Here is a 12788-nt window from a genome sequence, read left to right as displayed (position 1 = left end):
ACTGTCCTTATATCTTATACGAATTAGTATAATATCATGTGCAGCTGGACTGTGACAAGTTCACACTGTTAAGAAATTTAAAAATCTGCATATATGGCATATATGGCATATAGTAGAGGGATAATAGTATGATAAAAATATTCCAGAATGCGGCAGGAAAAGAGTAAAGTAAAAACAGATGGGACAAATAAAAAATAAGTATAAATATAGTAAATTTAAACCCAATCATATCATAACATATCATATCATAACCCTGACTACAAATATAAAGTATACACTCCATAATGTTACTCTATTAGACAATCCAAAGAATGTCACTTAGAAAAAAAAGGGGGTGGGGAAGACACCACAATGTGGTCTCTTAAAATCTACTTTTGAACAATACAAATCAATTAAAATGGAAGGACAGGCAAATGTTAATCATAAGAAAGTTTGGGTAGCAGTATCTATATCAGATAAAAGATTCTTGGCTGGATCACAGACCAGTAAAAGAATATTAGCATGCCAGGCATGTTGGTGCATACCTGTAATCCCAGCTACTCAGGGAGCTGAGGCAGAGGATCACAAGTTCAAGGCTAGCCTTTGCAACTTAGTGAGACCCTATCTCAAAATTTAAAAAAAGAACTGAAAATGTAACTTAGTGGTAAAGTGTCCCTGATTCAATCCTCAATTGAGTGAAAGGTATATAGGAATTACATGTATGATTTTTCCAAGTTTTTCATAAGTCTAATAATTTTAAACTAAAAAGCTAGAAACATTTTAAAAATTAAAATTCTCTGCTCTTCAAAATATACTACTAATAAAAAAAACAGCAGGTTAGGAGCAAATACTCACAATATTTCTATGTTAAAAATATATCTGACATATAATTTTATTCAGTATATATAAATAAGTGATACAATTCAACTAATAAAAAGGGGCAAAGATTTTAAAGAGCAAAAAAGGAGATATATCGACTGACTAATAAGCCGAAAGCAAGACACTCAACACCATCAGGTCACTGGGGAAATTCAAATTAAAATCACAACAAGATGCCACCACAGCTCTCACCCACCACAGGAAAGGGCATATGCAAACGTATGGGAATAATAAAAATGTTCTACATCTTAATTGTGAAGGTAGTTACATAGATGTACACATTGATCCAAATTTATTTTATATTATATAATTAAAATCAATGCATTTTAACTGAATTTATGCCACAATAATTTCTAAAAATTGTTAAAATGTTATATAACAATGTACTGAAATATCTAGAGCAATACATGCCAGAGAAGAATGACTTTTTCCTTAGTGTCTGAAAGAAAGCAAGTCAAAAGTTGACGCAGGTCTCCACTTAGTGTACTCTCCAACGCTTCTGTTAGCCAAGACAAGTGTACAACGAATAGAAAAACCCAATGAAAGAACAATGAGTTTAAAAGTATTGGCATTTTTGTAAAAGAGATTAGTATAAGATTATTTTAAGATTCTAAGAAAGAATATTTGTGTATACTAATGTATACTTAAAGTTAAAAATTATGCTAAAATCTATATAATCATGATCTCATTTATACTTCTATTTAAGGGAGATTTTTCCATTTTACAGATAAAGAAACAGACTTAGAAAGGTGAAATAGTTACTTGCTCAAAGTCAGATAAAAGTGGCAAACTGAGATTGACCTAAATTTATGTGACTATGATGCTCAGGCTCTTAACTATTTTACTGGTTTATTTCATCATTTTACCTCCAATCATGCATTTATATACTATCCTTTACTCTTTACATAAAGAGGCAGAAGTGAGGAGTTTGTAGAGATTATTGTACTAATGTTTCCTTACAGTTGTGCTTATAGGTCTTGGGAATGGTGTTGAGAAAGTAGTTTCAAACATATGTAAAGCATAAGATTTTATAAAAGATCATACCTAAATAGTATAGCTATCAATACTGAGAATGATTCTAGAGATTGAAGAGCTATCAATGCTATCAATCCTAAAGGACTTTCTCTAACTTCATTCCCTAATCTTCACCAAAGCCCGACAATGCTGTTATAAATCACATAGATTAAAGACATGAAATGAATCTCAGAAACCCATCTCCCCGCCTTTTTTTCTTGTTCAAATGGGGATTGAACCCAGGGCCTTGTGCATGTGAGGCAAGCACTCTACCAACTTAGCTATATCCCCAGTCCAAAAAATCCCTTTTTATTGATAAAAAGACAGTTATAACTTTGTTTTTTTCTCTACTCTCTTTTCCAGTTTTTTTTCTTTTTTCCCAGCTATTTACTTTTTGTGCATAATGCTTTTGGATTTTAAGTTTTATATTTTCCTTCCTTTTCTCCCTAGAAGATCTGTTAATATGGATTTGATTTAGTCAAAATCATTGTGTTTTAATTTTTTCAAGGCATAAAATAGTAATTATACTATAATCAAATTATCTACTTTAATGATTGACAAAAAAGATAATATTCACTAATTGATTACCTTAAGAATCTACAAAATATAGAAATGAAAGTAGAAAATAAATCTGAGCATATGCTAATTATATTTATGCAAGAAGTAATGCAATTTTTATCCTACCTGAAATCACATGCTGTAGTAAATTCTGCTCCTCCACCCAATGCCCGACCTTGAACCAGTGCAACACTTATTAAAGGAAGTCTGAGTATTGAAGAACAAATGGATATTAATATTTCTAATTTTTAATATTTAAAAAATCTTAAATATAGTGGAAACAAAATTACTGCACTGTTTATAGTAAACACATCAAAGGACTGTAGAAACTTGAATTTATGCACCTTGAGAAGAAAAATAGTATAACACTAAAAACACAAAAATTCATACTAAATATGATGTAAGTTTATCAAAATACTGCCCTCATTATATACTTTTAAATGAATGGCATATTGTACCTTTATTCCAAACATGGATGCTTTTGTATAATTTACAGCCCCTGGGACTTCTCAGCAGCTGACAATTGTGAATAATTTAATGTGATATCATCTTAGTCCATTTTTACTAAGACTCCTTAAGGGTAGGAAAATTAAGGCTGCAGCCAAGGCAGAAAACGTGATCTAGAAGATAGAGGTCCAAAACTGTGTACTGAAAGTTCCTCAAAAATCTCATTAGTGCTTGAAATGATCCACAGATTAATCCTATATATAGGCATTATTTTGTGATGTAGATCTCTTACCTTTTCTGTTTCTAAGAATGTGTGAATACTACAAGGTAAATCTAAAATGTTTTAAAAGTATGGAATTTTTTGGTAGGTTCTAAACAAAATGTGAAGCTGTAGGTAAAGTGAGCGCTTCTCAACACATATTGCTCTCAAGTAGAAAAGACTGTTTAAAAAGGAATAATTTTTCAGATGTATCTAAGAAAAAGTCAAGCATAATAGAGGAAAGAGATGAATTCAGGAGCTAAGATAATGAAAAAAAAGTATTTTAGATAGTAATGTTATGATTCAATTACTCTATCAGATATCATGAGTACCCAAAATAGTGATGTAAAAATAGAGATGTCCAATAAATAAGTATGCTTAAATATAAATTTCCTTAGTTTTTATAATTTTTAAATTGTCTATAATCAGAATATGAAGGTAGAAAGTTAATTAGCCCCAAACATGTCAGGTTTTAAGTCCAAATGCATAAAAGAATTGTCCCCTTTTCTTTTTCATCTAGATACAAAGTAAATCTATCTTTCTCAGAAAACTGTAGTCTTCTCCAATCCTTAATTCTTTGTCTCACCTCTCTGGATACAGTTCACTCCACTCTAATTCTACTCACTTAAACATCAGATAATCTTTGTCTTCAGCAGATCACTGTCTTTATTTTGCTCTAATATCAGTATTTGACTCCCCCATGTCTATTCCTTAAGATACCTAGTGATATAAGCTCCTTAGGGAAAAGAGGGTAGGTCTAAATTCTTTTCCCCCTCACTTATTTTATTTATAAAGTACTGTGTGCACTTCATTAGCAATTAAATGACTGTTCTCCACACAAAAAGAAATAGTTCATCATTAGAATATATATAATTTGAAAATCAGTTATTATTTTTAACTGGTATAAATAATGGAATGTGTGGCTGCGGTTGTGGCTCAGTAGTAGAGCACTTGCCTAGCATATATGAGGCACTGGGTTAGATTCTTAGCACCACATATAAATAAATAAAATAAAGCTCTACCAACATCTAAAATAAATAAAAAATGAGCAGAAAATTTTTTAAAAAATGGAATAATGAGAGATTTTTGATCTTTTAGAAATCATATTTTTAAAAGAAAGCTACATTACCTCATAAATCTTGTTAAGGTGTTTTGCATGAACATAGATAAGGCCACTCCATCCTTTAAATAAAAATAAGTATAAACACAAAGGCATAATGCAAATGTATTACCTGAGAAATATTTTAAAAATTCAGGTTTTAGTAAACAATGAAGACAAAAATATACCTAACTCTTTTAAAAACAATGAGGTTTCTATTTAAATCCTCTGATGCTGTCTGAAAGTTAACAACAGTACTTCATTCTTGATGTCCTAAAGGCCCTTGAGCTGACCTTTGCATGAGGTTATGATAAACAAGATGCAGGTAACAGAGTCAGATCATACAACTGGAACAGTAAAGTATTCTATTCCCTACTTGGCGTAATCTAGGGGGAAGAGGTATAATATACATCCACCTATTATCCCTATGAACATAAACATATAAAAGGAGGAAAGGAGGAAGGGAAACATTGTAATATGATTTCATGTTCTGCACTCCTAAGGCTTTTATCCTGATATCTCCATAAATCGCAAATTTCTTAAAAGTAGTCCAAATGCATTATATTTCACCTCACATACTTTCATTGACAGTATGATCTGGCTTTCAACCTCCTCCCAAATGATTTTCCTTAAACTTTCTAATAATCTCCTCTTCATCAAATTAAATGACTTCTCCTTCTCACTCATCTTCTCTTTCTCCATAATAGGTAGTGCCTATCTCTGACCAGATTCTTTTTTCTAGCAAAACTTTATACTCTTTATTCTTCCTATTTCTTTGATTATTCTTTTCTAGGTTTCATTCCTTACTCTTTCTATTCAGCTAATTCCCTAAATGCATGTGTTCCCAAAAACCTAATCCATGATTCTCTTTCTCTTCTTTATGTATATTTTCTCCTTGGAAGATTCATTCATTCCAAATGCTTCAACTATTGTTTTAAGTGAAGCACTAAAACCTATTAGATATTTACTTCCACATTTTGCCAACATCTCAAACTCAGCGTGGCAAAATCAAATGGGAATTAAAAGAGCTGGGGATATAGCTCAGTTGGTAGAGTGCTTGCCTTGCAAGCACAAGGCTCTAGGTTCAATCCCCAGCACCACAAAATAAATAAATAAAATAAAAATAAAGGTCCATCAAACGGGAATTAAAGAGCCGAGTGTGAATCCTAGTGCTACCACTGAATAACAACATGATCTTAAGCAAATCATACTATGAACTTCACTTTCCTCTTTTAAAAGGAATGGGGAAGAAAAAAATCTGTTTTATTTGATTTAAAGAATGGTTGGAAAGGTAAAAATGTACCACACACTCTGTAGAAGATTACATAAAGATAAGAGTTCTGAGTAAGTTGAAAACATTAGTGGAAGAATTGAGTTAATGGTTAACAACTTTAGATTTTTTATAATTGACTGCCATTTCACAATTTGCCCATACTCAACTAGTTACTAAGTCCCCTCAATTCTTCCTTTTAAATATTCCCAGTATCAATTTTTACTCCTGCTAAACAAATTTAGATCTGTGTTACTTATGGTGAGATTACTACAACAGTTTTGCCTCCTAACCAATCTCTCTGTATTTAATTTCTCATTTTTTATATATACATATGTATATATTATATATATTATATATATATATATATATATATATATATATATATATATCTCCTCCATCTTGCTACCTGATAAAACTTCCTATAAGATGTTGATTTCATATCACCAATAGGATAAAATCTAAATTTCTTGGCAAGACCTGATCCTTCCTGATCTCAAACTATCTTACCAACTTCATTGATACCATACTTCTCATCTGAGTATTTTAACCACAGTCACAACAATACTTCACATTCCACTAACACCTAACATTCAAGGTTGTTCCTATGTCTTTGTTTATATCATTCCCACTACTTGAAGTAGCCTGTCCTATTCTCTATTTCAAGGCATGCCCAGAGCAAATAATTTGCATACACAATAAATAAATCTGTAGTAGTTTTTTCTCTTTTGTGTTTTCAGTATTTTTTTTTACCTTATCTATAGTATTTATGGATTGACATGAATTATGCATTTGGTTTCATTATTAGACACAGTATCTCTATAAGATAGGGGTTAGGGAACATAATAATTAAATTCTCAATCTTACTAAAGATACAGAAATGAAACAAGTATCAAGATACAGTATAAGTTTCTTACAAAATGCTTCAACAAAGTTAGAAGAGTGACAAAGAAGAAATGAACAATTCATTTAGCTGGGGTGGGCTAGGTGGAAGCCTTTCTAGAGAAGGGGCAATGGCAGGTGTTTGGCCTAGACAATAAGCTCCTGAGGTTGATATTATGCCTTTACCCTCAGACTAGATCCCGGTAAATGCATAGACTACCCTCTATAGTACATTATTGAAGTTAATGGAATTAGATGAAGTTTACATGGAAAAACATGTTGATTTATAAAACAAATGCTGACAAGAAAAGGGAAAAGCCAATGTGGTAGAAACTTCCTCAAGCAAAGCCTTTGTCAGGAAAGTCAGTCTACATTACATAGTGATGAGAAAATTAATGCAGCCACAAAGAATGAAAAAACCTTTAAAAACAGACTGACTTATACTCTGTTAAAAAAAACCTTTCTAATAGAGTTTGTTAAATCATTCACATAAAATAACATCAATAGGCCTAATTTTTCTCTTGCTAGATTCAGATTACTTAAAATTCCAATGAAGTATCTAGAATAGAATTAATTAGCCTATGCAATATAATTTTTTTTTATAAATCTATGGTTTTTTTTTAACCTTTATTTATTTATATGTGGTGCAGAGGATGGAACCCAGTGCCTCACATGGGCTAGGGAAATGCTCTACCACTGAGCCACCACTCCAGCCCCATATAATTATTATTTGAAAAATAAAGGTCACCCTAAACATGTTTAGAAGCAATAGGGCATAACATTTATGAATACAGACTCTAGAGCAAAATTCCCTAGGTTTGATTCTGGGCTCTACCACTTGCTAGTTGGTTTGTAGTTGCTGAAGTGGTTTAATGATAGTGGGTTATATGTAGGTAATTAAGTTTTAATGGTATTCCACAAGTCTCACACCATTGTATGTAGTATATTATTCCTATTGCATAAATGCGTAAGGGAAAAATCTCTCTTTTGATAAATCAGAGCATTGATTTTGATGCTTAGATTTCACTTTCTGGTCAAAAATTGGGCAAATCACTTAATCTTTCTAAGTCCTATTGGTAAAACCTTAAGAGTTATTTATTTTCCCTAAATCATTCACCTTATAATTCTTTATAGTTTTACCAAAAGCAAAACAAATCCCAAAACCCTCTGACCCTTTGAAAGCTATTTAAGAATACAAATCATGCTAATAACCATATAGGTAAAATGTAAATATCTCAGCTGTCTGGTCAACATGCACAAACTATGCGTTATTCACATAACACTTGCCTGTGGAGTTCCTAGTGCTTTTACAGCATTCAGATCAGATCCTGAAGAGAAAGTATTTTTTGCCCCTCGAACAATGAGGCCTTTCCCTTCCTTCCAATTTTCCAATTCAATCACTTTTTCCAAAAGTTGTAGCATCATAACACCTGCCAGAGAGGGAAGGGGAAAAATAACAAACACATGTAAGAAACTACAAAAACACAAACAATTCAGAAATAAAAATGTGTCAAGCAAGACTTTTAGTTCATAAATTTTACAAATATCTACTGAATGTCTATCAAATGCCTATTTGTGCTGGTACAACAGAGTATATAAGTGGAACCTATTACAGTCTCTGCTTTAAAGATTTAAATTTGTTAGTTTATCTATCTCTACCTTAAGAATTCATACAAATAGCTAGGTGTGGTGACACACACCTATAATCCCAGTGGCTCGGAAGGCTGAGGCAGGAGGCTCCCAAGTTCAAAGCCAGCCTCAGCAACTTACGGAGGCTCTAAGCAATTCAGAGAGACTCTGTCTCAAAATAAAATATAAAAAGAGTTGGGTATGTGGCTCAATGTTTAAGTGGACCTGGGTTCAATCCCCAATACCAAAAAAAAAAAAAAAGAATTCAAACAAATATATATTTAGGTAGGAAAATTAAATTTATCATACATGTCCCAGGAGTAGGAACTGGAATGTACAATATAAGGAAAACTTACTTCTTAGTATAAACATAAAAATATAGAGATAATTTCATAGCAAATGTATCAGCATCTCAGTCAACAAGTTTAACAAACATTATATGACTATGAGATTTTATGACATACTAAACATATGGTATACAGAATAAAGTGAAGTTCCTAGTCTGTTCACATCAGTAGGAATATAACAGGATGCCAGTTCAGGAAAGCCCAGGAAGTATCATCTCATTCCAAGGTTGACAAACTGTGCTTTTACAAACCCAAGGTATACTATAGATGTGCTTCCTAGGCCTTCCAACCATAAAGTCTATGAAATACTGATTAGATATTTCAAAATTCTATTTCAGCTTCCTTATAAAAAACATATTTAAAACAGAAATAGAAAATTTTAAATGTACTTATCTTTGCTAATCTTCCAATTTTATAAAGTTTATGTTTTCAACATGATTAATTTTATTTTCCTTTGCCTAGGAAATGGCAATGTAGAAGAAATGTAAAGATTACAACAAAGGATTAAATTGCCAAAGAATCTGTACAAGTTTACAACAATTTCTTTATAGCTCACATTAAACTACACACATTTAATTTTGGAATATAAATTCCATAAGGTCGAGAGCTATTATTTTCTTTGTCATTTTTTGAAGGAACCAGTAGTAAGGTGGTTCTACAATAAATGTTAAATCAATGTTTGTACTTATAAATTGACTCACATAGCTATCCTCTGTAATTGCTAATTATGACATACTCAGAACTGTAACCCTTCCCAACAAAGTCCAAGGTGCTTTAGAAATAGAGTTCGTGCTCTCAAATGACTTACAGTTTAGCAAGGGAAGTAAAAGACCCACATGTTTAAGGTAGAATAAATCTATACAGGCAAATATGGACTTGGAATCATCTAAGATATTTAAGAGTCTACAAATAATTATGTTGGCCTTGAGTATAACATTATCTATACCAGTAGTTAATGTTAAACTCATCTTTTTGACTTTGTGAAATAAATCTTAATATCTGGGTGAATGATTTTTAAATAAGGACCTTGGGGGCTCACTCATCCTATTCCCACCCAACCTAATTAAACATCATTACTCCAAGCAGCTCTGTTTTTACTAATTTAATACATCATGCATTAATGTTTCCTATTGAATAAAAGATTATAACTATTCAGTAGTAAATTAAAACCATTGATCTAACTTAATCCTCTAGAGCATACTTGACTTTCTAATTTTATTTTTCCTGAGGTAATATTAAATTTGGATTTTATTCCTCAAACTAACTAAAGGTATGGAACTATACTATATAATAAAGTAACTATTAACCACATGTAACTACTGAGAACTTGAAATGTGGCTAGTTAAACTGAGATGTACAGTGAGTTCAAGACCACATTTTGAAGGCTTAGTGTGAAAATAAAAATGAAAATTTCTGATTGATATGTCAGTTACTTGTTTAAATAATACATTGGATATGCTGAGTTAAATAAAAGGTATTATTTTTAAAATCAATTTTATCTGTTTCTTTTTACTTTTTTAATGATGGCTACTACCCTATTTAAAATTACATATGTGGATCACATTTAGGTGTGGCATTATATTTTATTGGTAGGACTGAAATAGAAAAGTATCTCTGAATTCTGGCAAGTGAAGAGAAAAGTTGTTTTGGTTATAAAGAACCCTCTACTGGTATTTACAAAGTTTACAGCTTACTCAATTATATCTGCAGTTATAATGATAATTATATATAAACACATAAAATGATTGAGATTTTTTTAGTCCAATATTCAAGTGCTACTAAAGAATAGAATTTATCTTGCCCCATGCAGTGCATAACTGATAAGTAGATTACAAAATCACCTTGAAAAGAGATGTGTGGTCAAGAAGGCTATTCGTTACCTCTTATATAACATAATGGTAGCATGATTCAAATCTGAGCTTCAGCAAAAATTATTAATTACCATGCTCTCCTCTCCATGTCTCTTAAATATAAAATTCTTATGTGTTAAGAATTTTGACTAACAAATAAGTTATTCATCAGAATCTAAGTTAGGCAAGAGTCAACAGATAGGCCAGTGCCGTGTTGCCACTGGAGGAATGAGATCTAGTATTTCATAGTTTGGTAGATGCTATAGAATAATAATTTATTATTTATGTTAGTGATCATTATATATTACATATATAAACACTTTTATTATATAGTTTAGTATATATAAATAACAAATAACATGTATCTCGAAATAATTACAAGAGGAGTTTGAAGGTCTCAACACGAAGAAATGCTAATTACTCTAATTTGAACATATATGTGTATCAAATTATCACACTGCACTACATACATATATAATTATATGCCAATTAAAAATTTAAAAATAAATTTTTAAAAAAGAGTGCCTTTTTAATGCTAAAATGAAGACTGTGGGCAAAAGAGGGAAATTAACAATGACAGTCTTTATCTCAAATGTAAACAAAACAGTTTTTTTCACTTATGGGTTTCTCTCTTCAGTTTCAGAAAATCTGAGACCTTCTGCTCCTTGTTCTCTGAAAACAAACAAATGGAGTTTTTATACAGTTAATAAATTATGGGAAAAATAAGATTGATTTAACAGTGTCCTTTTTATCAATATGTGTTCAAATTTCTTGAAAACATTAAAATTCTCATATTAGTAAAAATGTTCCTAGTTCATGTAATAGCTTCATTTGTTCCGTGTGTTCTACAAACACATGAAACACATGATTTTGAAGATTCTGTCACCAGACAAGGACAAAAAATATGTGTCAGCAGGTAAGACTTAGTGTCTGTCATTCTTTATCTAGGAAAAGGGAGATCTGATACCTGAGAAGGCATTCATTTTGCTGGGATTGTTCAGAGTGAGAATGCCAATGCCGTTGTCTTTCTTCTGAAGGTCAATGGACCCACCAGGAAACTGCAGCAGAGTCTTTTTCACTTCTTCTTCATGGAAGCCATGAGAAGTATTATAAAGTGATACTCCCAGTTGATGTAGTAGTTTTGTCCTTGCAGACAGAGATGATTTATTCAAAAAACTTTGTGCCATATCTGAAAAACAGAGATAAGTATACAGTTTTCAAGATTAACAGACTAATTTTTCTACTATTATGTGTTAATCAGCCATAGCCTTTCTATTGAATGGGGAATATATCCCTGTTTTAAAAGCACTCTTTCAGCTGCATGTACCTATAGTCCCAACTACTCAGGAGGCTAAGGCAGTAAAATTGCTTCAACCCAGGAGTTTGAGACCAGTCTTAGGAATATAGGCAGACCCCATCTCTTAAAAATGAAAAAAAGAAAGAAAAGTACTCTTTGAGGAGATGGTCAGTGTGGAATTTATTTTTTCTTTCCCTCCTTCTCAAAATCAAATAATTCACAAAGCGTATCATTTCAGTATATCAAGGAGGAAGACATAACTGCAATGCATTTACTGAGATCTAATAAACTAGAAAGCCTTAGAAAAAATGTTGCTCTTTTCTATTTAGCATGAGATCTCCTGTCTCTAAATAGTCTTTCTCATCACAGTAATTTCTCATTCTCCAACCCTTAACTTTTTCGAAATCTAGTTCGGTCCAAATAACCCCTTGGAAGTAGTCTCTATGCAGAATGCTACAAAAGTAACTACACTCTAGGGTGGGAGGGGTTTGCGTTAGGGTTAGGGTTAGGTTTAGGGTTAGGGATAAGGACGGTGGTAAGAATGGAGGAAAGAAGGACTGTATAGAGGGAAAAGAGGGGTGGGTGGGAGGGGTGGGGGGGAAGGGAAAAAAATAATGAATCAAACATCATTGCCCTATGTAAATTTATGATTACATAAATGGTATGCCTTGACTCCATGTACAAACAGAGAAACAACATGTATCCCATTTGTATACAATAAAAAAAAGTAACTATACTCTAACAGAAATTTTATTCTTAGCAATATCCTTACCTTTTGCCATGCTTAATGCAAAAAGTTGAAAAGGATCATGAGGAAAATAGAGGAGGAAAGGAATGTGTATGTGGACTTTGTGTTCCCATGGTTCTGTCACTCTTTTCTTATTTTATGCATACATTCTCAGTAATCTCATCTTTGCCTCTAGGTTTTTTTGCCCTATGTAAACATTTTTGTTTAAACAAAATATACATTCAAAAAAGTATACAAAACATAAGATACAGCTCAATAAATTTTCACTAGGTGAAAACATAGTAAATAGCACTCAAATCAAGAAACAGAACATAACTTGAACCTCAAGAGGTCCTTAGTACCACCTTGCAGTCACAATGCCTCAAATAAGGATGACTATCTTGCCTTTAACATCCAATGTTAGTTAGCAAACTTTTTAACTGTACATAAATTGAAAAGCATATATTCTTCTCTGTATGGTTTCAACATTGTTTCTGAATCCATTACTGATGTTATGTATAATTAGAGACTAAACAGTCGATTATCATCAT

The 12788-nt window shown here is 31.9% G+C and overlaps 2 protein-coding genes across 10 annotated transcripts in view; one reads left to right on the top strand and one right to left on the bottom strand.

The window, feature by feature from the left end:
* Rnf146 (ring finger protein 146) overlaps positions 1-12788 on the top strand; it is a 108863-nt gene that overhangs the window by 34975 nt on the left and 61100 nt on the right. The window lies entirely within an intron of this gene.
* The window catches only part of Echdc1 (ethylmalonyl-CoA decarboxylase 1), a 31524-nt gene that overhangs the window by 10796 nt on the left and 7940 nt on the right, over positions 1-12788 (bottom strand). For 7 of the 8 annotated variants that reach the window (XM_047558476.1, XM_047558478.1, XM_047558480.1 and 4 more), the window contains exons 2-5: positions 11181-11402; positions 7675-7817; positions 4266-4318; positions 2557-2637 (exon numbers count right to left, since the gene is read on the bottom strand). In XM_047558476.1, the coding sequence (XP_047414432.1) occupies positions 2557-2637; positions 4266-4318; positions 7675-7817; positions 11181-11400 (497 nt within the window). In that variant the 5' untranslated portion in view covers positions 11401-11402. The remainder of the gene's footprint in view (positions 1-2556; positions 2638-4265; positions 4319-7674; positions 7818-11180; positions 11403-12788) is intronic. The other variant, XM_047558482.1, reaches the window with a different exon arrangement.

This window comes from Sciurus carolinensis, chromosome 7 (assembly GCF_902686445.1).
Source record: "Sciurus carolinensis chromosome 7, mSciCar1.2, whole genome shotgun sequence".
In the NCBI taxonomy this organism is placed as follows: domain Eukaryota; kingdom Metazoa; phylum Chordata; class Mammalia; order Rodentia; family Sciuridae; genus Sciurus; species Sciurus carolinensis.
Note: the sequence above shows the minus strand (reverse complement) of the source record. Positions and strands in the feature narration are given on the sequence as shown.